The sequence below is a fragment of the Cuculus canorus genome, chromosome 5, assembly GCF_017976375.1.
Source record: "Cuculus canorus isolate bCucCan1 chromosome 5, bCucCan1.pri, whole genome shotgun sequence".
In the NCBI taxonomy this organism is placed as follows: Eukaryota; Metazoa; Chordata; class Aves; order Cuculiformes; family Cuculidae; genus Cuculus; species Cuculus canorus.
Genome location: NC_071405.1, coordinates 63,400,448 through 63,426,765, shown reverse-complemented (window position 1 = coordinate 63,426,765; position 26,318 = coordinate 63,400,448). Strand labels below are relative to the sequence as shown.

General features: G+C 37.5%; 1 protein-coding gene across 6 annotated transcripts; it reads right to left on the bottom strand.

Annotated features, from left to right (window-relative positions):
- Window positions 1–71: 71 nt before the first annotated feature.
- G2E3 (G2/M-phase specific E3 ubiquitin protein ligase) lies at window positions 72–23,950 on the bottom strand. Of its 6 annotated transcripts, XM_054068270.1 has the most exons (17): window positions 23,811–23,917; window positions 22,232–22,325; window positions 21,281–21,335; window positions 20,152–20,249; window positions 15,498–15,599; window positions 14,808–14,932; window positions 12,941–13,106; window positions 12,157–12,263; window positions 11,543–11,659; window positions 10,942–11,066; window positions 10,704–10,833; window positions 9,896–10,021; window positions 8,465–8,775; window positions 7,673–7,854; window positions 7,330–7,502; window positions 4,990–5,189; window positions 72–4,372 (listed from the first exon to the last, which is right to left on the bottom strand). In XM_054068270.1, exons 3-17 carry the CDS (start codon window positions 21,315–21,317, stop codon window positions 4,140–4,142), a joined length of 2,232 nt encoding a protein of 743 aa, XP_053924245.1. In that variant the 5' UTR covers window positions 21,318–21,335; window positions 22,232–22,325; window positions 23,811–23,917; the 3' UTR covers window positions 72–4,139. The 6 variants fall into 6 exon arrangements, with proteins under 6 accessions (XP_053924245.1, XP_053924244.1, XP_053924243.1 ...); XM_054068269.1 differs by lacking the exon at window positions 22,232–22,325 and having other exon boundaries at window positions 21,281–21,339; window positions 23,811–23,950; XM_054068268.1 differs by lacking the exon at window positions 22,232–22,325 and having other exon boundaries at window positions 21,281–21,339; window positions 23,777–23,925.
- Window positions 23,951–26,318: the final 2,368 nt, after the last annotated feature.

Here is a 26,318-nt window from a genome sequence, read left to right as displayed (position 1 = left end):
TAACGTTTCCAGAGCTAAAACCCATTAAACCACCAAAATAAAAACACTGAAGAAAGTTATTCCAACAGAAATTTAACCCTTTATTGCCCTTTGAACATATACATAACAGTTATTTTGAATAATTCCTCATTATTTCAGCAGTGATGCTACACCTGTCAAGTACAATGTTACTTGAAGATGTGACATTTCAAGCCCTTATCCTGCAGTTCAAGTTAGAGCTAAAAATATTTACAAAATTATTTACAAAATTACTAATTACCATCAGTTTAAAAAGGACATCATTTTTACATTACCAAATCAGTTGCTTTTTTTGTATAAACATTAATATTTTGACAATGATTTTCTGTATGTATATGATTTGACATTTCCGAAGTTTCTGCATTCTAATTTTTTTTAATGCAACTAGCAATCACCGTCCTTAAGTAAAAAACAGTAAAGCACGAGCTTTAAAATTTAATAATACAGAATCAAGATAAACTTTAAAAGCATATTTTGTAGCCTCCGGAGCTGCATTTCTTTCTATTTAAATCAGAAATTTTGGTACCATTTTCAAAATGCGCATGCAGAACGTCAGTGTGAATTAATGACTAATACTCTGCTCTACATTTTAAATACACCTCTCAAAATCCTCAAGCTTTCCAATCCCAACACTGAACATCTTGATGAAAAAAAGAGTCAAAGCTGCAGCACGCAATGATTTAGGTATAAACTGATAGTAATTTCTTCTCCTTTTGACTATATTTCACACACAAAACAGTTAAAAATGCCAACACCTGCTTTTTTTTCCTAGTAAGCAGCCTTTGTGTGGGTGGAAGCAAGTCATAGAAAATTCTTATCCCTTGGTTTTTCAAATGTAGATCTAAAATACTTAGGTTTGTTTTTGTTTGCTCGTTGTTTTTTGTTTTTAATGTGCTTTTAGTAAGGAGACCATACTAAAACCACTAATACTAATCTGTTATTGTTTACTAGAAAATGATCACTCTTCAAAAAATAGCTTATTTGATGTGATAATTCCAGATGTTAGCTTGGGGTTTGATGCAAAAACTGCTAGGTGAAGTTCTTTGGCCAGAGTCGGAGAGGACTGCACAAGTTCTCTCTTGTGGCCCTTACAAATCTTATAAAAGATGTAACTTCTATAAAAAAAATCTATTTAATATGCAACAGCTAATGCATATACAATCATTCTCCTTGTGTTACAGAAATACTGAAAGAAAGCAAATTTCCCCAATTGCACTTCATTGACCTACTATAGTAATTAAAAACCTGATAGCCATTATAGCTACAAAAACGGCTTTTACAGTTTCCAGGGGGAAGAGATATTTCTGTGTTTTGATGGATTGGAAGTCAGTTTATTCAATGGAATTTTAATGAACAGTTAAGAGTAAATGTAAAGCTAGTCTATACAAATAAATGCTAAAAATGAGAAGAGACAAAGATTATCTCCACAGCAGCAGTTAGGAATACAACATGAATGTATCAATGATTATATTAGAATGTCTAGACTAAGCTGATCAAATCAACAGTACAGAAAATGAAACTTGTCCTGAATGTCTACATCACTGTCAGAAAATGGGAACAAGTTCTGCATAAGAAAAATCTTTTTAAGCAGTATTAGACTAGAGGACTTTACAAATGTCATATTTCCATACAGCATTGTATAGCAGATAGTTTTAAAGTTAAGTAAAGATTTCTGTTAGAGCTGGCGAATAGATTAGTTCTACTTTTATATTAAAACCTATCAACTTCTGAATTCAAAACTAATAAGCAATAAAAGGTTTGAACCCTACTTTCGTTTCTCATACTTTTTGAAGCTTCATATTCCCATGACTTTATTTTATCCATTGAAGATTTTAAAATGCAGCTTATTTAGTTCAAAGTTCTAAACCATTTCCCTTGCCACTGCAGGTACCCAAAGACCAAGAAATATCTACTTCTTTAAGTTCTGTATTTCCCATCCAGAAAAATAAAATAGTATTACAGAAGTCATTTATCTCTAATCAGGCAAAGAAAAAAAGAACACTGCACTGGGTAAATCACCCATTTTCAAAGTGTAATACTCTGTCTTCAGGAAACTCATTGCAATATTTTAAAACCACGAACACACAACTTGAATCCTTATGCAAATAAATTTGCATAACCACTTATGTTGTAATGGTAACGGACCTTTCTGAGGGGTAAGAATTTATTGGCAGTACGACATTCGAAAATTATCTAAAGATGACAAACATGGAAAATGATTGGAATAAAAAAATCATAAGAGAAAGAGAAAATGCTTTGCATACAAATAACATTCTCCAAGAGCTCATGCATTTATTTTAAAGGGGATTTTAATATGCTTTTGACTCAGAACCAGAAAAATACCACTAGCCCCATCTTAATTTCAAATATTCTTAAATTTCTAATGACAGGACTTCAATGAGATCAGATGGTTTTAGCTATCTGATAGTGACGAGAAATGCCTGATCCAAATCCTTACTTAGAGACTCCAATATACGTAAATAAAAAGTGCCATGCACACTTCTGTTACCCAGTGATGGAAACAAGTCTGTGTAAAAAGAGCTGAGATAAAGAAAGAGAGAGAAGCTGTAGAAAGATTTCAAAATACCTGCATATTGTTAAATGAACTATGTAATTTAAGCACCCATCTGCCTCTTTTAACCCCTCATAGCAGTTTCAAGTTTAGTGAGTCTTTACTGCCACTTCCACAGTTCTTGGGTTGCAGTACACTGCTATGCAATTAGCAATACAATTTGTTAACTAGAGGAATATTTGCAATGAACCACAAACCAGAACATGAAAGCACACTAGCTTGTATGATTTTTATATTTTTTTTTTTGGTAGAAGGACCTATCCATTTACAACTGACTGTGGATGTACTTTCTTACCAAGGCATATATAGCATAACCTATGTTTAGGACATAGTATAGGCAGTCAAACTGATAACAGGGGAAATTGTAATTTCAAAAGAGAAATCTGCATACAATTAAAAAAGATGTACATAAGTTTCCTTTTAGTTTCATATGTAGTATTAGTAACATTAAAGTGCTACCATGTAGGAATTTCACTACTTATCTTTTATGGCTTAATGTTATTCACAGAAATACTGAAGAATTGAAATATATTTCACACAGTTGAAGTTGCCCAGAAAGCACCTACAATTGAAGAGGAAGAGTTTAGACTAAAAGCTAGAAAAGCATCAGGCACTAATAAGTTTGACAGTAGACTGACTTTAGCTTAATGAATTGCTTTAGTACATACTCCTATGAAAATACTGACTTCCAAGGTAGATAAAGTAACATGGTAATGAGCAACAAATTCTTATACTTTCATACACCACAACATGAAGTTCTACTCATCTAACTAATTTTGGAAGACCACTTATTGTTGCATATTCAAGATTTACTTCTGGATTTTACTATTTCGGCTATATGTATAATTCAAAACTAATGTATAACAGTAGAATGCAGAAATGTGTGCAAATGTTGAAGATTTTGTTTAACAATAGAATCTCAAGTTCAACCACATTTTATTCTTGCACCTTATTATTTCGCCTAGGTTTTCTCCAGACCTTAATTATATTTTAATGCACTAACCACAATAACCTTAAAGTTCCAAGTTTCTTACTTTTTATAGGTTGTATGAATCATTAAAATGTAAATGAATCATCAATATAAAAACAATTGCTGAAAAAATATACATGGAATGACTTAAGAACTCTATAACAATTTTACTTGAGACAAGCTCTAAAGCAGTCATCTTCAAAATTTACCTGATTTAACTTTGATAAATAAATTTCTGAAGTATGCAACAGAATCAATATACTATTTCCTGTGGGAAATAGCTAGAATGTTACAACATGTGGTAACATTTCATGTATGTCTACAGCAAAAGTAGACATCTAAAATACTTCTCCAAGACACTGCCGACTCTTAACGACAACTTAGACAGGAAGATGATTCAACAGAAAGCGTATTTTCATTTGAAAATTGTTCTCCATCCTACAAAATTACTACTTTTAGCATATCTTTGGGGGAAGAGCGGGAAAAGGCACAGAGCATGCTGTCCAAAAATACAGTAGCAATTTACAAGGAGATATTCCTGTGGCAAGTTTCCAACATCCAGCTTAGTAGCAAAAATATTTACTCTTTTTCAGCTCTTAGTGTGTTTCTGATGGTGAAATCCATTTTATTTTTAAACTGCTCATATGTCGTTGTTTTAGGAAGCTCTAAGCAATTAAAGAGTCTGTTTCCAACAGGATACCTTCTATTAAAAAATTTAATAGTAGGTTCAGGATCAAAACCAATGGATGGTATAGATGAAGAGCCTGTTACAAAAAACAGAATATCCTCCAATGTCACCAGAGACTCACCACCTAAAAAAAAAATAAAATAAAAAGGATCAGGTTGTATCATTCATTACCCATTATCTTGCATGTTAAGAGAAAAAAAAAATCCTAGATTGGGAAACTCCAGATCAATAGAATGAATGCATACGCAGTCAGGTAGCCAAATAAGAAACATTTTCAGAAGAAAACCACATTTGAGTTGGTTCTGAAAAATGTTAAATGGGTAGGAAAAAAACTTCTGAAAGAAGATGCCACTGTTTTCTATCTTTGACACACCATCCAGTTAGTTCTCAGCCAAGCTGAAGAGAACGGATGAAAAGATTTTTTCTGTACCACTCAGCTTGGTTGTTGCGATGTTTTATATTGTTGGTTTTTGGTTTATTTTTAAAAAAAAAACCCCAACTCACAGGAGTTCTAGTACTGATCTTTCAGATGTTTACCTCTCTCCAGTTTGATTATAACTGGGCAAGTTTCAGAAATTATTAGTACAGAAGAGGAGGAAGAAGGAACAAGTAAGAACTGATAGCGACCTCAGAGACTTCATTTATTTACCACACTGAACTCTGAAAACCAAACCCTCTATGTATACCAGCAGCTAAATATCCTGAACAGGAAAAGAAGTGAAGGCAAGAAAAATAACTTACTTTTCACATCTTGCAAATAAGCCATCCAAAAATCAGCACCTTCAACTTTATTTACATCTGATGAGGAATGGATTGTAAAGAGATCACAAATAATTTCTGGTGAAAGTCTTTCAGGATTGTAGCACAGTATACTAGAGAATGCATCTGGGTGCATTTGCATTTTCTCTAGCACGCCAAGAGTTTCCAAACCTTGCCTAAAACTATGAAAAAAAAGAAGGAGAATGCATCAGCAAGCCAACAGGTAACTAACTGTACTCTCCATTTTATAAAGCTGTCAGGCTGCCCATAATAAAGTTTCCCCACCTGCAGTCTCTAAGTCTTGTCAGCAAGGTGTACCTAGTAGTCCTATTTTTTCTTTTTTTTTTTTTTTTTTTTAATTCTGGAAAATAATTTAATTCTCATGTAAACATTATAAGTGTTTCTGCGGAGTTTTTTGGGCACATGAAAGAAATACCAGAGATATGCAGAAATTAATTTTATTTCCTGGTACTTGATCTTATGGTTCTATAAGTTTTTACGTAAGAATATACTGAATTTCTTTCTTAAAAATATCCCTTTTGAGAACACAGTTTAAATTCCTTGTCCCTAAGCAAAAGTAGGTGTCTTAAAAGATAACCTTCTCCAATCAGCATGTATTTACATGCTATTGTTTGTCGTGGTGGCAAATGTAGATAACAGTATCCTCGGCTGTGTTAGGAACTGGGATGCCAACAGGTCAAGGGAGATGATCCTTTCCCACTGCTCAGCACTGGTAAAGCCACACTTTTGGGTGCTGTGTCCAGTTCTGGGCTCCCCAGTACAAGAGATATGGACGTACTGAAATGAGTCCAACAAAGGGCCGCCAGGATAGTTAAGGGACTGGAGAGTAACCCTACAAGAAGTGGAGAGCACTGGGACTGTATATGTTGGAGAAGAGAAGGCTCAGGTAGAATCTCAGTGTGTAACTAATATCTGAAGGGAGCGTGCAGGGAAGTCCGAGCCAAGCTATTTCCAGTGGTGCCCAGTGCCACGCTGAGAAGAAATGGGCACAAACTGAAACACAGGAGGCTCTCTCTGAAACTTAAGAAACACATTTTTACTGTGAGGGTGACTGACCACTGGCACAGCTTGTCCAGAGAGGTTGTGGAGTCTCTATATCCATGGAGATACTCAAAACCCATCTGGATATAGCCTTTGGCAACTGGTCACCTGGCTTGAACAGGGAGTGGTGGACAAGATGACTTCCAGAAGTCCCTTCCAACCTACAGATCATCTGATTCTGTGATTTATCTAAATTTATTTAAAAATAAACAAATCCAAAACACAACAGCTCTGCAGGTTGGAAAAAATTCACTTTTTTCCTAAAAACATTTCAGGCAACTCCCTGAAAGTGTAGGATCAGTGGCATAGAACTTTAACAGCTACAGTAACTAACTCTGCACTTGCAGTTTGCTCGTTTTTGCACATTTTAAGCCTACCTCCAAAACCGCACAAAATCACATTTCCCCATAAACAAACAGGCTATTTATCACCTTTCAGCTGACGGTTTTAGAATATGATATAGATTAATCAAATATGCCACAGAAGGCCTTGACTGAAAGAAAGACTTATTACTCTCAACATCATTAAAAAGTCCTCGCATTGAATACCAGATTTCATAGCTCCTGGAGATTCAGCCGATTCAAATTTCTCAAAGATAATGCTATAAATGTGTTAAGTATGTACCCAGCTATACTTGTTGGAAAAAATTAGCATCCAATGCTTTTCTACTGTGCAGATGAAGAATGCAAATTGGAAGTAAGGTCAGAGACCAATCAAAAAAAATAGTCAATGGCTGCAACTTTCCCAGCTTTTTGAAGTCATCGCTACCCTCATGGAGATACCAATGGTCAACTTACATTTGTGCACCTTATCACCCACCTAATGGCACACACAGACTCCCTAATTAGAACTCAGGGAAACTCATCTGAATTCTAAATATGCGTTTAACACTTCCAAGAAAATCTAAAGATTCTAAATGCAAGCGATTATGAATTAAAAATGAACATAAGCTAGAGAAATTTTGTAGTACCAAAGACTTTGTTATGCTATAGTTTATAACTGTGAATCTCTCCTTTTCCTAAGGTGAAAAAGGAATATAACCAACGAGAAGTGAAATGGAGCAGGTATGTAGAGGAAAGATTTCAGTCTTTCAGTTTAACTCAGTAACAACTTAAGCATTGCTACTTACTGCTCTTAAAATTATAGCACATTTCAATGGTTTAAATGGAGAATAAGCAAGAATATGCAAAAGTTAGTTCTGACAATATACTATTTTTTGTATTTCAGTAAGGAAAGAGTCCAGGAAGAAACAAACCAAACCTTTCTAAGGGTGAAAGAATTCTCTTGATTACATGGTGGATCAGTATGTCATTTGCCAGCACATCCTTATCACACAAATCTGTTACAGGTCTTAAACATCCAGCAGCAGCAAGGAATTCATAACATTCATCTATTGTAGACTGTAAGCTGGACAGACTGTTTGCATATTTTATCTGTATCAGAAGACAAAAGTTAGGAATTTTTTTTACTACACGAATGTGTCTGTATACATATATATGTATAAAAATTAAGCTTTTTAATCTGAACTAAAGTTATATTCAATAAGCCATTTCTCATTTCCAAATATAGTCTTGAATAAGGATTTGCCAATAGTTTTATTTACCATTTTTATTGTTTTTGCTACATCAACATCAGCAACATCTTCCAAAGATGGTTTCACATTCTCTGGACCATAGACAAGACAATTGAACAGCGTTTTGGAAAAGAAACCAGGAGATGGGCCACCATGAACCAGAGAAACTGCAATCATTCTACCAGCTTCAAAATAAAGATTCTCTTTCACAGCTGCAAATAGAAAAAAAAAAAATTTACTGTACATGCATAAAAATAATATGTGATCTTCAATTTTTTATAGAAAAACCTCATAATGCAATTCCTTCGTACATCAGGAGATGCAACAAATTAGGTCTGCCATCTCCTACTGGTTGGAACAGTAAGACCGCTATTTTTTATGTCGGAGTACCACATTCCTTTACTCCAACTCTTCAGCCACTACCAACCACATGTAACTTCCTCTTCCATTTTGTTCCCAATGCACATTTAATTCTGAAGCATAAGAGCTCAAAGAAGCTAACTTTGGGTCTTTAGGGAGAATGCTATCAAAGATAATGTTCTAGAAATTCAAGGGAATGAAAATAAATAACAGAGAAAGTGAGTCATGAAGAAAGAAATTCACTTGTAGAGAACAAATACATTAATTAAAAAGTTCAAGTATAATTATATGCTGTGTTTTTTCCTTGGTTGTCATCAACTTCCCCATCTAAACAAAATCTGTTATTACAAATTCTACCCATCAGGGCTATAATCATGAACTGACAATCATGCTGGCTCAAGATTTAAAAACCTTTCAAGTTACATGGTTCTTAATGTAGTTTTGAACAAAACATTTAATTACCTTGAAAATCAAGGGACAAGTTCTTTGCAGAAGAGCCCTCAAACAATGGTGAATTCTGAAGGTGAAGCATTAATAATTGGAAGAAACGCTGGTTTGATGCAGCAGAAGTATCTGTCTTTGATCTATTTTTGCAGTTTGTGAACATTACTTCAATGGTGTTTGTAGGACTGAAGTTACGCTGTCTAAATCCTTTTAAAGCAGTATGCCAGATATTTTCTGCATTGATGTTAAGCCTTGTAGTTTTTTTATTAACTTGTAGCTTTAACTCCTTCAGTATATCAGAGGCTTCCCTTCTTTGCTTTCTTAAATGCCTACAAGAAAATTGTATGTATTTCAGATGAAACCTAGGATTCATAATTAGCAGCATTTATACAGAAAGCATCCCAAAATCTTGACTAACAACACCTCTAAATACTTTGTCAAATTTAGGCGTTGCCTAATTTAGGCGTTGCCTAAATTTAGGCGTTGCCTAAATTATATCAGTAAAATATTTGGTGTAGATTCTTCAAATTTTAAGTTGTGTAGTGGCAAATTTTAAAGTAACTTGAAGAACTACCAAAAAGGACGTAGAAATAATTATCTCGGCACAAACCGAATAGTTATTTACTTAATTCTATTACACCAACACCATGCCAAATAATTCTCGCACCATGATTCTATATCTGAGCATTGTGAAACAAGTGAGAAACTGAAGCTTATCATGTTTGTATCAGAAACGTTTTGCAACCAAGTTAGAATACACTGTCAACTATCCACTAATATTAATTTTTGTCACTATAATAAAAAATACATTTGAGTAGGAAGAAATGCAGTTCTCATTTAAAAAAATAAGACACTAGTCTAAATAAGACCCCCTCTTTGTTTTTAACTTGCAACTGAAACTATTTCAAATACCCCACCTCCCAGAAATACTCAGTTCCCTCAACAGAATTTTTATCACACATTACATGAAGAATTCACAAATGAAGTACTCACGATAAAAAATTTTGTATCCTTAAACTGAATATTCTATATTAAAAGATGTTATTTTACCACCGATTTTAGCATAATCACAAGCTATTCCTATGGTACAAATACAAAAACATTGAAAATATCAGGATGTATTTAATTTGAAGAAAGTAATTAGGATTCTTTTGATTCCCTCTTTTCTAGAGAACGGCTAGCCATGCTTCCATAAGAACAAATAATGTGTTTCTGGCTTTTGATTCCCTCAATACCCACCTACAAATTCTCAACAGGTATCTTATCACTTAGAAACAGCAGAAGCCTTTATAAACTTATGACTTCAGCTCTTCAGTGTACTCACTCCATTTTTCCAGTGACGTATGTATACACAAAAATACATATAGCCACTATACACCCCGCCTCCCACATGGTATAAAGTCATGTGCTAGATTACTTTTCAATGTAAGAAAATTAGAAAAAAAATACTTTTTCCTCAGGGAGCAGCTCCTGTTTGACATCAGCGGCGATAAGGACATGGTCACTCTGTTGGATGCTGGATGTTCTAGGGGTAAGCAGGGTGACGAGTTGATCTGGCACAATATCTTTGGTGATCTATAAGCGAAATCAGCATTTTAAAAAGAGATGCAATTGAAGAATGCAAAATCACTTCTTATTTCAAGGTAGCAATATACTTTCCCCCTATTTCAGTACTGAATCTCATTTCCATTTTAAATTACATGAAGTCAATTAGTGCCTCAACTACAGTTTTAAAAAGAATAATTCAGTACTTTATTATGCAGTGCTTTTAAGACCTGTTTTTAGTTGCACCCCATATGCAACCAAATGACTGATAAAATAAGTAAAACATAAAAATATTAGTTTCTATGGACTTGAAAAGTTTATTACGGCAGAAGAAAACATTCTTTAAATATCTCTGTAAGCTGGATTTCTAGCATACTGTTAACATAGAAAAACTACTGATATGCAACTTCAGCCTTGAGTTTTACCACTTGTACACTCAAAGTTATTCCTAAATTGTCAAGATTCCTTTTACAAGGATCCAATTTTATCAAACTAAAAATCGTTTTGCATTCCACCACGTGAAAAACTAGAGCAGATTTACAGAGTTCATGGCTTACTCAGAAAACTTCTATCACTAAACTTTACTGAAATTTTATTCAATTTGCAATTTAGCATACAAAGTTTCTTCTACGGAATAACCCATTGCCTCCTCATGTTTAAACACTGTTCGATGATGTAGCCAGATTCTGTTTGAAAACAGGAAATTACACACTGGAGAAGAAAACTGCGTTGAGATCCAGGTGACTGTCGAGGGCATTTTGGAGATGGCTCTTCCAGCAAAGTTGTCCCATCTGTCTTTTCAGAGGTAGCCAAAGAACACTCTTTGCGTTTTCTGTACTTCCCTGTATGATTAAATTAGATTAATGTAGTGAATTTTTTATCTGTAAAATACATACTATTAAAATTTATCATTAAAAAAAAAAAAAAATCAGTCACATCCATAATTTTACCTGATTTTGCAAAGATACTTCTGCATTCCGTGCATTCCCAGTTTTGGTCCCATGACCTCATTGATGAACAGGCCAAATGAGTTCCACGGGAACCACAACACTGACAACGCTTTATTTCCCATTTACTAAAATTAGAAACTTGTATTTAGAATTAGAAGAATGAGGCTAGTTAAAACAAAGTATATTCAACAGTAAGTATAATTCAGACACTAAACTAACAAAGCATAATTTTATCAATCTAGTAAGACTGCACATAATCAAAGGGACCTTTCTTCAGACAAGATGTACTTAAAATTCCTGGCTGCAATAGGACAGAACAAAAAAAGCAGCTACACCATGTATTTGAAAGGGGCTATGAGTTAAGTGTGCTCCCCTGCCTTGAAGTCAATAGCTGGCAGACAATATTTTCTCCTCATGTCACTGGCTAGTGACATCTTCTGCGTTTTATGGGTATCCAACATTGGAGTAAAACATTTTATTTGGACACTGTCTTGGTCTGACAATAAAACCACATCCTGATAAGTACTAATGCACTTAAATAATAAAAAAAACAAAACAAAACCCCAGGGAACTACTTCATTCTAGGTTGTACCCATCATACCTATCAGGTTGATGATAGTCTCTTCCTTTCTTGCAGAGACATCTTCTAATGTCACAGTGTTGATAACATTGCAGTAGGTCTTGATATGCATTCTCTTCAAGTTCCCAAGATGCATCCCTATAAATAAGGGGAAAAAGCCTCTAATACAACTTTATTTCTGATTTTTTAAATGTGTTATTCTGTACTTTGAAAAGATGTATGTAATAACTGCATGAATATATTTCATCCATGTAATATTCTAGGTAACAGCTAGACAACTAGAAGGAGGAAGAAACAAGTCTAGGAACAAAAATAAAAGTATAAAATGCACAGGCTTTCTTGTGTACAGTTACTTTGATTTAAGTATTTATTATTTTTCACATGACCTCAGTGCACATTTCCTCTGTTTCATATTATTTCACTTTCTCCCTCACAGCAGACATGGATATTTGTTTTGGCAGTCTACTCAAGCTACCACTGCAAATGGTCTCACAAAAAATAACTCAGACTTTTTTCACGCCAAGTACAGCAAAGTTCATCAAGTATCTTTACTCTTCTTCCTCTCTAAAGCAAAATTCTACTGTTGAAGGCAGAACTGAAATTTCACATATTAATAGATGTAGTAAATGACTTACTTTTCTGGAATGTGTATGCCCATTCTCAACATTTCTTTCTGAAATTTGTCCTTGTTATTACATACTGTGCACCTAAAGAAAAATATTCCAGCACTCAAAGCTTGATACTGTGTCAAGAAAAAAAAAAAACACACACACAAAAAAAGAAACCAATTATTGAATTACTACCATCCTTAAGATGCCAATAAATAATGCCCTAATATCTGTAATCATTACATTAATGGATGCTGCCCCGACACGGATGTTAAAGCTGACACCAACTGTGATGTTCAATTCAGATGGTAAGCATTTTCTCTTCCCTTAAAGAACAAACAACTCACTCACAAGAGCTCACATGCAAGAATCAGGTTCATAAACAAAGCCACAACACAATCCCTTTCAGTCAACTTCTCCAGATCTAGAATGAGTTTACAAAAAGACCCTTACAATTTTTTCCAGCTCTAGACAAGTAAATAGAACTGTTGATGGATAAATGACATTTTTAGCATTTATATTCTTCACATAATGCCTTGCAACAAGGCAAATACCTAGGTGGGACTTCGGTGTGGTAAAGGCATGAAGTATAGCACACATGCAGAAACATGGGGAGAAGAGGGGAAACTAATAGCATAAAACCCAAAATCCTCCTTTAAGACACCAGTCTCCAAAACACGACTTAAGGAATGTCCTTCAAATCTAGTATATTTCCATACCTACTGCCTACATTAACTCTTAAGAAATTTTACATAAAAGAAAGGTGATCTCCATAGATGCAAACAGAAAAGAAAGGGAGAATCTGTGTTACCTGCAAGCATTCTCGATGAAACCAAGCATTTTTACAGCAAGGGCTTTTCAATACAGAGTACATTGGAAGCTGTTCAACCAAATCCAGGCATATTGTACACTGTGAAGTTCCTCCAGATTCTTTATGCGGAAACTTTTGGACTGGTTTATGTTCCCAACAGTAGGATCTAAAAATAATGACTTGAGGTTACCTTATTAAAAAAAAACATTTTCAGATTTTTTCCTTATAAAATTTGAAGACAACAAAACGGATTGGCTGTGGTAGCTATCTTTTCATGAATAGACAGTATACAACAAGCCAGAAAGGCAAACATTTACTAGTTTGTACTAGGATAGAGTTAATTATCTTCACAGTATCTAGTATGGGGCTATGTTTTGGATTTGTGATGAAAACAGTGTTGATAACACAGGGATGTTTTAGATACTGCTCAGCAGCACTCACAGAGTCAAGGCCTTTTCTGCTTCTCACACCACCCTGCCAGTGAGGGGGCTGGTAGTGCACAGTAATTCAGGAGGGGACACAGCTGGTACAGCTGATCCCAACTGACCATAGGAGTATTCCATACCATGACATCATGCTCAGCAAAACAACCAGGGAAAAGAAGGAAGGGGAGATGTTTGGAGTTATGTCACGTCTTCCCAAGTAATTGTAATGCATCATGAAGCCCTGCCTTCCTGTAAATGGCTGAACCTTTGCCAGCTGATGGGAAGCAGCAAATTAATTCTTTATTTTGCTTTGCTCGGACAGCTTTTGCTTTACCTGTTAAACTGTCTTTATCTCAACACATGAATTTCCCCTCACTTTTACTCTTCAGATTGTCTCCCCTTCCCACTGGGGTAGTGAGAAGGCAGTTGTGTGGTGCTTTGCTGCCTACCAGGGTTAAACCACAACACAAATGTAACAAATTATGTACCTAACAGACTAAGTCAATAGAACAGTAAGGAAGGATGTTGCCAGCTGATGCTCTGTAAATTAAGAGAAATCATATACCTCCTTTCTCTCAGAATTCCTTTTAGCCCAATGGTGTTTCCTGTCCTTAGAACCTGAAGTTCTTACTATATTTCAATGTAACCATTACGTTAAAGGAGCAATTTTGATTTTGCATAACGATTCTGTCTAGGTAGCATGGTAAATCTTATAATTTAGCACAGTATCAAAGGAATAAGGCAGCTGAGAAACACAGCTCCAGAAGAAACCTTTGTGAAAATGAATTATTTTTACATGCGCTTGACTTCATATGAGATGTTTATTTAAGAAGTTAAAGTGTCTCCTTCAATCCACCTACCCCTACAAAGTGAGCTTACAGTACGCCAAGTACAGCTGTTATCAAATGTGCTCAAGAGCATTTTGGCTACAGGCAAGATAAGGACAAACGATAGTAAAAGAAAATAAAACATTATTTTAAACATAATTTTCCTGCAGTTCATCTTTAATATGCAGACCTAGAAATCTTGTGCTTTCAGACACAATGGAATGGCATACAGTAGGTTCAGACATACTGTATGCCAGATAGACAAACCACTGCCATTTCAACAAAGGCACGGGAGGCAGACAAACAAAAAACTAAGCCATTTTGCATTTTATTGCTGAGTTTAGGATTTAATACTTAATTTTTTAGACAATGTAACAACTCGTAGAAACAGCAAATTACATCTTTAAAAGTGTTAAATTTAGTTTGTAAGTCCTAGGTAAGCAATATGCTTGGACCTCATGTTCTCCATAAGCCAGATTCTTTGTCTTAGATAGCCCAGATGTCATCAAATAGGCTGTTAAGAAATATAAATGACAGCCCATGAAAAAAAAAATCACCTCCTTTATAAATATAATTAATTGAAAATGAAAAAAACAACAAAACCCTTGAACTTACCTGAAGTCTTCCATGAACTGGAAAATGCATTCCTTTTGTAACCCACATGGAAAATGGTAACCTCGTTTGCATTTTGGAGCTACACATCCAATTGAAGCACCCTTTCTCTTACAGATATTACATTTCTAGGAGGAATTTGGTTTAGAAATAATAGAATATTAACACCTAAAGTCCATGTAAAATTACAGAAATTAAACCAATTAAAAAAATTATACAATGTGCAAGAAAGACTATAGGCAAATAGCCTGTAACTGTGACAAGACTTGCATAAGATACATAGTTATTTCACAGACTTTGATGATGTACTGTTTTATATGCATGTTGGCTGTGACATATAAACCAAAATACAACTTATTTTACCAGCATCTATAGTTTAGCTCCATCTATAAAACTATATCATATCAGCTTGAAGCTCAGCATAATGTCCTGAGGCATTACCCGTGTGCAGTTTGCTCTCATTCATCTGCAACACACTCAGGAAATAAAAATATTAACGAACTCCTTCAGGCTTTGCTGTCTCTTGTGGCTTCCATGAACCAAATATACTGGTAACTCAATGTATAATTCAGATGCTTGAATGGGCTCAGCACACTGCCCACTAGAGAAAGAAAACAAAACGCCACAGGCAATACTAAGCACACTCAAAGGTTACTTTTTTCCCCTTGTAAGCCCCAAAGGCTGCATTCTTACCAGTTTTGAAGCTCTATTAACTTCTTTTCTAATATCCGTAATTAAGAATCCATCTATACCTTCATCTTCTTCCCCTCTCTGCCAAATGCCACTTGACATCAACTATAAAAACAAATTAAATTAAAACATTCATCTAACTAAAGATTTAAAATTGCTGTGTTTGTCAAGTGAGAGAGAAGTTTAGTCTAACAAATCTTGTGTGCAAACATTTTAACGATTATAAAACTGATCCTGATAATACATATTTGTTGATATGACACAATAGGGAATAGTAACCAGTAACATGACAATAAATATTTCATTATATCAAAGTCTTAAATAATACTGTAGAGCCCAAGATGGGGTATTTTACCTTCCTTTTGAAGTATACAGACTACTCAGATAATTGTCAAATAATTACTTTCAGCATATAAAGCTTCAGAAAAAGTAGGATTAAATTAGTTTAGTTAATGTGAACGACAATTGTGCTGTGGAGATAATGAAGCACAGTGGGAAGTATCTATACTGAAGTGCAACCTAAGAGGAAAAGTAATTCACTTTAGAGGAGAATTAAATAAAAACAGAAACAAGTAACTAGACAAGTCAGAAGAGCCTGATGATAATCTAGATTACTTAGTAAGGCAGTTACACCACAAACCTCAAATAACTATGTGGTTTCATAACTTGATGCCTCCTATATTCTTTGCAATCTCCTTTTCGAGTTCTCATTTTAACATAGTAACATTTTCTAACTACAGAGTTTTATCAATATATTAGTCAAATAAATGTAAAATTTTATACCAAAACCAATTAAGAATATATTTATTCCAAATGTGAGCTGTTCAAGCAAAGGAAAATGAAACTGCACCACTGACTGGCCTCTTTCTAGAAGAACACTTCTTTTTTTTTAATTTAACATTCATTATATTTAAACAAAATCACAGGGTTTTATTTGTTTTTGAAAAAAAATTAGGGACCAAAACCTAAGAGATGACTGCAAGAGGCTCATCAGAGTAAGATATCTTACAAATCGTAAGGCTCAGTGTTGCAAGCATGCCCTTTGCAAGTTGTTTTGCTCCATCGGGAAAGGACGTTTTCCAGTCATTTCATGTAGCCTTATCTATGTGTCACGGTTTTAATCCCAGCAGGCAACTAGGACTACCCTCTAACTCCCTGCTCACGCCCCACCCTCAGGTAGGTGAATTAAAGGAAGAAGAACTAAAAAAGAATTTGAAAACTTGTGAGTTGAGATAAACACAGTCTAATAGGACAGTTTAATACTAAATAGGTGAGGGAAGAGAGAATAAGGATAATGATAATAGAACATACAAAAGTGATGTGCAATGAATCGTTCACTGTGTGATGACTGATATCTATCCTGCTATCCTGTCCTCAAGCAGCAGTCCCTGAGCAGTGAATGAACCCTGGCTCCCCGGTCAACTTCCCATTTATATACTGAGCATCACCAAGATATGGTATCAACATCTCTTTGGCCAGCTTGGGTCAGCTGCCTGGCCATGCTCCTTCACAGCTTCTTATACACCTGCTCACTAGCAAAGCATGGGAAACTGAAAAAGTCCTTAATTTCTTAACAGTAAGTAAAAAATATCAGTGTATTATCAATGTTCTTCTCTTAGTAACTCTAAAACACATCAGCTGCTGAGAAGAAATTAGCACTGTCCTAACAGGGTATAAGCACTGCCCCACAACTACTAAAACAATATGCATTATCAACATTATTCTCAGACTAAACCCAAACCACAGCAGCTACTTGGAAGAAACTTAGCTCTATCCCAGCTGAAAACAGGACAGTATCAGACAAAATTATCACAAACAGACCTATATTTCCTTCCAGCTCCTTAAAATTTATTTAAGAAAAGAACAAATTCTGTCTTTATTTAACTTAAGAAAACCTCTGCTCTACCTAGTCTTTAAAAGATTCAATATCCAACCTATTAAGCCATCTGCAATCAACACAATCTTTAAAGAACTGGCGGAGGAAAAAAAATCCAACCAACCCTAAAATTGTTCTTGATATTGAAACTTTTTCAACTTGGAAAAAAATTTCCAACTATTCATTCACAAACCCCCCCTCCCCGATTTTTCCTTTAAAGTAGTCATATTTTAAAGACCTGCAAAAATTTAGAGTTTGAAAGGTAGTTTAAATATACTTTTAAGAATATGAATCTCGGAAAACATCAAGTTTAATAACAAAAGATAACTTGACTGTAGTTTTTATCAATAGCTTTGTTCAAATTACAAGCTTTTACTAAACAATGACTAATTGAAAAGTAGGACTCCTCCTTAAATGTTGCGACATCCTATGCAGTATCAAAGAATAACTTGCAGCTAAACAAGAAAGGAGCATGAAGAACAAGCAGGAGGCGCTAGAAGCCTTGGCCCAGTCCCAGAGACACAACACTACTGGCATGAGTGAAACCTGGTGGGATGAATCCTGCAACTGGTGTGACATGATGGATGGCTGTAGGCTCTTCAGGAAGGATAGACAGGGCAAGACAGGTGGGGAGGTGGCAATACATATACTGGAAAGGCTGCAATGCATGGAGCTTGCAGTTAGAGATCACTCCCTGAATGAGGATTAATGGACAGATAATTAAAACACATTGTTGTGAGAGTCCGCTATAGGCCACTTAACCAGGATGAGTCATTCTTTAAGGAACTAAGGGATGCCTTCAAGTCATCTGCCCTCATCCTCACTGGGGACTTCAATTTGTCAGATATCAACTGGGAGTACCACACAGCTGGTACAAACAGGCCCAGCAGATTCCTAAACTCTCTGGACGATAACTGCTTGGTACAGGTGTTGAGGGAACTGACCAGGAAAGGTGCCTTCCTCAATTTGTTGCTTGTTAACAGAGAAGGGTTCATGGGTGAAGCGGTGATTGGAGGCTGCCTTGGTCACAGCAACCATGAAGTAGTCAAGTTTAACATCTATAATAACAGGAGAAAAACTGACAGCAAGACTGTGGATGTGAAAGTGGAAGACTGCAGTCTGTGAAAGCAGACTGCAGATTGCTCAGGGAACTGCTTAGTAAAGTCCCCTGGGAAAAAAATTTTGAAGGTGCTGGGATCCATCTGTACTGGTCACATTTTTAAGTACCACCTCCTAAGAGCATAGGACCAGGCAATTCCAAAACGCTGCAAGTCAAGCAGGTGAGGCAGAAAGTCAGCAGGACTGAGCAAAGATATTCTTCTCTAAGGCATAAGAGAATAGTGTACGGCCAGTGAAAACAAGGATATGTGACATAGGAGGACTACAGGGATGTTGTTTACCACTGCAGGGCAGAAATCATGCAGCCAAAGCTCAATTAGAGTTGAAGCTGGCCAGCACTGTGGAGGATAATAAAAAGGGCTTTTTAAAATATGTTAATAGCAAAACGCAGGCCAGAAAGAATATTGGCCCATTACTTGATGAATTTGGATGCCTTATGAACAGAGATATAAAAAGGCAGAGATTTAATGCTTTTTTTTTTGCCTCTGTTTTCAGTAGTGATTGGGCTCAGGCCAATTTAACAAGGGCAAGTGCTGGATTTTGCACCTGGGACACCGCAGCCCTGGATATATATACAGACTGCAGAGCAGGATGCTGGTGAGCAGCCCTGTGGAAAGGCATCTGGGAGTTCTGGTTGACAGCAAGTTGAACAAGAGCCAACAGTGTGCCCTGGCAGCCAAGAGGGCCAACCACGTCCTGGGTGCATCAAGCAGAGCATTACTAATAGTTGAGGGAGGTGGTTGTCCTGTTCTACTCTGCACTGGTGTGGCCCCACCTCAAGTACTGTGTGCAGTTTTGGGTGCCACAGTATAAAAACGATATAAAGGCACTGGAGAGTGTTCAGAGGAGGGCCACAAAGTTGGTGAAGTGTCTAGAGGGGAAGCTGTATGAGCAGCAGCTAAAGTCACTTGGCCTGTTCAGCCTGGAGTCTGAAGGGATACCTCATCACTGATCTCTTCTCTCTGGTGACCAATTAGAGGACCTGAGGGAAGGGCAGGATGACACGCCAAGGAAGTTTTAGGTTGGATATTAGGAAAATGTTCTGCACTTAGAGTATGGTGGAGCACTGGAATAGGCTCCCCAGAGAAGTAATCATGGCACCAAGTCTGACAACATTCATTGGACAACACCCTCAGATAAATGTTGTCAATGTTGGGGTTGTTCTATGCAGAGGCACATGAGCTGGACTCGATCGTTGCGAGTTCCTTCCAACTCAAGAAATTCTATGATTCTAAGAAATGAGAATAAGAGGACAACTTTTCCCTGCTTTTTCCACACGGGGTAGAACTCTCACATTCCAAATTTAGAAACCACACTTCTCTTATAGAAGTGAATACACAGATGCAATCTATTTCCTTTCTCTACATGCATCCTTCATTGCTATGCTAGGTTGGGAGAATTAACTAAGTAATTAATATAAATGACTCACAAACACAATTCAGTTTTGAATAAAGGTTTGTTGGGATTTATTTATTTCAGCTACTGCACCTGACAACTACAAGCATTCAAGCTACAAGTTAAAGCTGACAGTTCAAGCTTTAAAACAATGAAACTGTTAAAACAGCTTAGACAGGTTATTACTATTCAATACTTGCAATTTTTGCATTTAGGTTTTTTTTTCAGTTAAAACAGACAAGCTCCAAGATCAATACCTCAACTTACCAAGCAGTAATAATGAACAGTGATATCGTATTCCACATAGGTCTTTTTCTCTCCATACTTTTCAGGGCAGTCGTCTGTCCGTCCGCAGAGAACACAGACTAAAACATAGAAACGTGTTTATAATCACAGTGGATGTATTGGAATTACCAAGGATCAGCTGTAGACCAGTAATTTTCATCTCTTTTAATCACATGCATCTTCAAGTAGATTACTGGAACAAAGGACAGCAGACACCCCTCTCTCAATGTTGAATTCTATTGTAAATACAGAAGAGGGTGCTATTTGTCCTGTCTCTAGCTGCTAAAAAGAAAATACTTCACCAGTTCCACCCACCTGCTGGTTCAGGAGGGGGCTAACACCCAAGCTAAATTCACAAGCCAATTGTTCACTGAGACCTTCTTCCCAAAACACTTAGATAATTACCAAATGGTAATGTCCAGATGCATGCAAAATACCTAATCTAATTGTTTTTAGTATTGTACATAAAGACACCAACATATTAGAATCCACAAAGCAACTTAACTGTTTCTTTGTATATTTATGTTATGCAATAACCTTTGTAAAAAGCATATAAATGTTAATCCTGATTGTATTAAGTCATACCTACCATTGCTTCTAAAATGCATGCTCGTTTCAAAACATTCCAGGATTTGAGACAATGCTGGAGCCAAATAAAACTTTGAGCATTTCCCCATTTCTGCAGTTCCTAGACCACTAACATACTTCCACAGACATTAAATGTCTTCCCTTTGATTCTCAATAGACACGCAAGACACGTTTCCAACGTTCTAACATCAGTAACAGTCACAGTAGTGATGAAGAGAAGTACTGCTTCAGCCTAAGAAAGTCTTGAATGATACATTTCAAATATAGCTCCATGTGATTTTGCAGCTGAATTCCCAAGGTTACTTTCTTAAAACATCTGCAGAAAAGACTATTTTTAGATATTCCAATTACAGCAAACAAATCAAAAGACAAGTTTTTTACTTTTTCATTCCAGGAGTGGTTCCAACACAACTTGATTCCTGGAAATCCACCTGTTCTTTAAGCCCAAATAAAGCAAGTTATAATTGGTAATATATACGCATAGTAAAGATTTTTATAACTGGCTAATAAAATCCTTACTTACATGGAGTTTGAATGTCAAAATTATTGCTTTCACTCATCCTAATGAATTCTTTCGGCTGTCTGTCATGAAAAGGAAATTAAGCTTTAAAAAAAATGTAGAGCATTAACAATGACCATTACATACCACTTTTACATTTTATTTTATTTTAAACTGAATAAAGCTCCAAATTCAGTAAAGTAAAAATGGGATTAAAATGAAGTAATGTAGTTCAACTGCTGTTGTGAGAGGAGTTCAGAAAGCAGGATGCAAATATTCAGAAAAAATATTCTCAGACCAATGAAACATATAGCAACTTTTAACTGTTTCCTTTAGCTATCAAACAAGCTAAGTTCTTTTCAAAAGAGAAAACAGAAGTCCATTGCAACAGCTAGTTATTTATAGACTTAATCTTATGGAAGAATTTATAGTTAATTTATGCATCAAAAATAATGATCCAAGGACAACCAAAGAACGAGCAGTAACTCCTGCTCAAAGAAAAGATTGTAGTGACATGAGGAACTTTGAAAAAAAAAATATTAACTGGGTAGGATAGCGACTTTTTTCTCCATTGTTTGGAGATCCTGGCCTAGTCAAAGAAATCCTGATCCCAAACTAAATTAAAAAAAACCCAAAAACGTGAGGAATCCAAGCCAGGGACATAAATATAGGGGAATTTACACTGTTTAGAATGATGTATTTCACATTCTGAAGCAGAGACTAAATAATTTAGAAACACTAACATAACCCATATCTCTTCGAAACATCACGTGCTCCTAAAAGTTAGATCCCCAAGATAAATTAACCTGGATATACCAGAGCTAGCCTTCACTGTGTACCATGTAATGCATGTTAGCCCACCTTGGAAAAGAAAAAAAAAAAATTTACATGCTTCTTCACCACAGCACTGAGATGATTATTGTTTCTTTAGTGCAAATTAGCGCTCTTTTAGGAACATATCTGTAGATCTTTGACTTGCCTTCTCTTAGGAAGCTGAAGAAAGCATTATTTAAGTTCTGCAAAACAAGAACCACCGGTAATTGCCAGCAGATCCAGGCTTGACATTCACCTATGCAGATGTGAGCAGAGAGGAGCCAATGGGAAATCCAATGTCCAAACCAGAAGCCTAACAAACTCCAAGTTATCTGAGCCAAGTACAGGCTTCAGGAACAAACCTCAGGCTAATCCAAACTTTTGCAAATAAAACACTGCAGCAATTTTACTGGCGTTTTGGGAAAGCAGTTGTATTAAGAATAAAAAGCAGGCAGAAGTCTCAGACATAAGGCAACTTCTCTACACCACTGCACTTTGTTAAAGGGAACTGGAATAGTTGCACACAAAAGATCTTTGCCAGAAAACGGACTAGGAGGAAAACACTCATTAAATAACCAACCAAATTAGGTCAAAAGACTCTTTAAGACCACACGCTGCACGCCAGCTTGACGAAATAATTAGTTCTAGGTTCTAGTTTGCCCAGAAACACACTTCCTTCTCCCTAAATTACAAAAAATAAAGACACTTTTTCGGGTACAGGAAGAGCAGAAGACAGGCACGCAGCTCACACACATTGCCTTCTCTTCGTAATTTTCCAAGAAAGGTCACTATCAGCTTCACAGTCCTGAATCTGCTAGGGTAATATAACAAAATAAATATATGTGTATATATATATATAACAAGACAAGATAAGTTTTTTACCTCAGTGTGTTGTAAAAACCCCTACTAAGTGGAGAAATCACGTACGTGGCTGGAAACAAGTAAAGCACTTTCCTACCTTTCCCTGGCTCCAGCAAAACATAAACAACCCCCCCAACACGCTACCTTTGCCGCTTACCCGCTCCCTGCAGCCCTCAATTGCTTTTACTTCTCTCAAACTCTTCCAGGGAAATGAACCCGGAGTTCAAATTTGCAATTCTAAAGATACCCGAGAACAACCATTGAGGCCCCATGCATAAGTCCTACAGGGCACTCCACAAAGACAAAGAAATTTCGCATCAGCCTATTTGCAAGACAAGAAAACATTATGACCCAGAGTTTATAAAAACTTAAGTATGAATAAAACATATCTACTTCACCTACATAGGCTAAAAAGATCCTGAGTGGATATTTCAAAGTGCTAAGTTCTGTAACTCTCTACTGCTCGAGAACACAAGAGTTTTAAAAGTTTTCGAACTAGAAGAAGGGAAAAACAAAACAAAGGAAAACAAAATCCAACCCCCAGAGCCCCGAGAGGCGAAGTTCCCTGTACACGTTTTCTCTGGCACGCTAACAAAGGCCCTCCCAAACCCCGCCAGTGCGCGCCCCGAGTTCCCGTGCAGCGCGGCCTCCCCGCCCGGCTCGTCACACGGCGCCGCGTCCCGAAGGAAACCGCCCCCCTCCCGCAGCCACCGCAGCCGCGACAGAGTCTCCCCCCGGTGACACCGCACCGGCGCCGCTCTAGCCGGGCCTCCCGAGGACGCCGCTCAGCTCCCGCTAGTTCCCCCCACACATACACCGAAACGCGACAGGAAAAGGGAAGACGACCTCTTAATTAGTTCTTAGGCCACGTTCCGCTCACCGGACGGGCGGCAGGAGCTAGGCTGCTCCCCTCACGGCGCAGCTGGCGGGGATCTCACCGCGAAGCCCACGCCGCCCGCGCCAACCGACACCGCATTCAAACCCCAACATCCGGCCTCACGCCGGAAGCGCGCAGCCAGCCCCACCTCCCCCCGCGCCCCGCCCGCCATCCGTTGCATCGGCACTCGGCCGGCTCCGCGGGAGCAGGCGAGCGATCCCGGCGATCGGGGTTTGACTGGCGGGGCTGAGTTAGTTTACCCTCAGCCCTTGCGAACTGCTTAGTGCAGCGCAGTCTCTTCCGGGAAGGCCGCTCTGGAGCGCGCGGCTGAGGAAGCTCGGGTTTCCTGAGAAATCCACCTTCTTCCTTTCTTTTTCTTCCTTCTCCTTTCTTTTTCTTCCTTCTCCTTTCTTTTTCTTCCTTCTCCTTTCTTTTTCTTCCTCTTTCTTTCTTCCTCTTTCTTTCTTCCTCTTTCTTTCTTCCTCTTCCTTTCTTTTTCCTCCTCTTCCTTTCTTTTTCCTCCTCTTCCTTTCTTTTTCTTCCTTTTCCTTTCTTCCTCTTGTGAGAAACACTCATTCACTGGTAAAATATTAAAAAGGACGAAGTCTTTGAAGCAAAGGCAATAATATTTTTAATTTACAATTCAGCGCTGAATGGGATGCCCTTCTAAAAAAGGCATAACATAGAATAATAGAATTGTAGAATCATTAGGTTGGAAAAGATCACTTAGATCACTGAGTCCAACCATTCCCGTCTGTACCAAACCATGTCCCTGAGCATCTCATCTGCTCATTGTTTAACTACCTCCAGGGATGGTGACTCAACCCCCTCCCTGGGCAGCCTGTTCTACTCCCTGATGACTGTGAAATTTTTTTGTGTTTTGCCCAGCCTTAACCTCCCCTGGCGCAGCTTGAGGCCGTTCCCCCTTGTCCTGCCACTTGGGTCAAGAGCCCAGCTCCCTCCTCTCTACAACCTCCTTTCAGGTAGTTGTAGAGAGCCTTCTCTTCTCCAGGCTCAACAACCCCAGTTCTCTCAGCCGCTCCTCATAAGACTTGTTCTCCAGCCCCTTCACCAGCTTTGTTTCTCTTCTCTGGACATGCTCCAGAGCCTCAACATCCTTGTAGCGAGGGGCCCATTTAACAAAACATCTTACAAAAGCAGTGGGTGTATATACTAGTTTTAGACAAAGAACTGTGTAAATCCTCAATGTTCTTTTTTTTTTTTAGGTTATACAACCATGTCTGGACTCCCTTCAGGTTATCTCCTGACCTACAACAGCTGCATCTTACAAGACAACTAAGCCTATTAATAAATTCTTGCAGCCCTAAGACAAGTTATCTCTTGACTTAGAACAGCTACATCTTACAAGACAGATTTATGTGATGAAATAATTAAGCATACAAACCAGGTGCAGCAAAACTTACCAATTAATTCTCGCCCTTTCTTTCTACCTTTTCCTTTCTTCCTTTTCTGTTTCCTTTTTCATTTGCTTTTTTCTTTTCTTGCTGTCTCTTCCAGCTTGTTCTCAAGGTGCCCACTCTATTGCACTGTAAAGCAACAGCGCTGACCTGTGTTTTTCCTATAGCTGGTGGGAACTTACCGAAAATGCCAATAAATAAAACTCTCTTGAGACTTGTTTTGGAGTTTTAGAAAGCAAGCATACTTTATCAGGAGTGGGCAACATGTGGGAGTGACCTCCATCAATCATGGAAGCTGGACATGAGCCGGCAATGTGCCCAGAAGGCCAACCATATGATGGGCTGCATCAAAAGAAGCGTGGCCAGCAGGCTGAGGGAGGTGATTCTGCCCCTCAATTCCTCTCTTGTGAGACCTCACCTGGAGTACCATGTCCAGTTCTGGAATCCTCAGTGTAAGAAGGATATGGAACTGTTGGAACAGGTCCAGAGGAGGGCTACAAAGATGATTGGAGGGCTGGAGCCTCTCCTATATGAGGACAGGCTGAGAGAGCTAGGCTTGTTTAGCCTGGAGAAGAGAAGGCTCTGAGGACACCATAGAGCAACCTTCCAGTACCCGAAGGGGCTACTGGAAAGCTGGAGAGGGACTGTTCACAAAGGCTTGTGGTGATACGATGAGGGGCAGTGCCTATAAATTGGAGAGGGGAAGGTTTAGACTGGACATGAGGAATTTCTTCACCATGAGAGAGAGTGGTGAGGCACTGGCACAGGTTGCCAAGGGAAGTTGTGGCTGCCCCATCCCTGGATGTGTTCAAGGCCAGGTTGGATGGGCCTTGGGCAGCCTGAATCAGTGGGAGGTGTCCCTGCCCATGGCAGGGGGTTTAGAACTGGATGATCTTTAACGTCCCTTCCAACTCAAAATATTCTATGATTCTGTCTGCCACGAGACAAGAGCTGGTTACAGAATATATTTCCCTCTTACATGCATACGTCTAATTTTTCCCAGAAATGTTATGCATATTCTATTACTTTCGAAGGCCTAATTTTAATGTTATGAAACTTTGCAACAGTCAAAACTTTTGTTATGGAGCTGGTT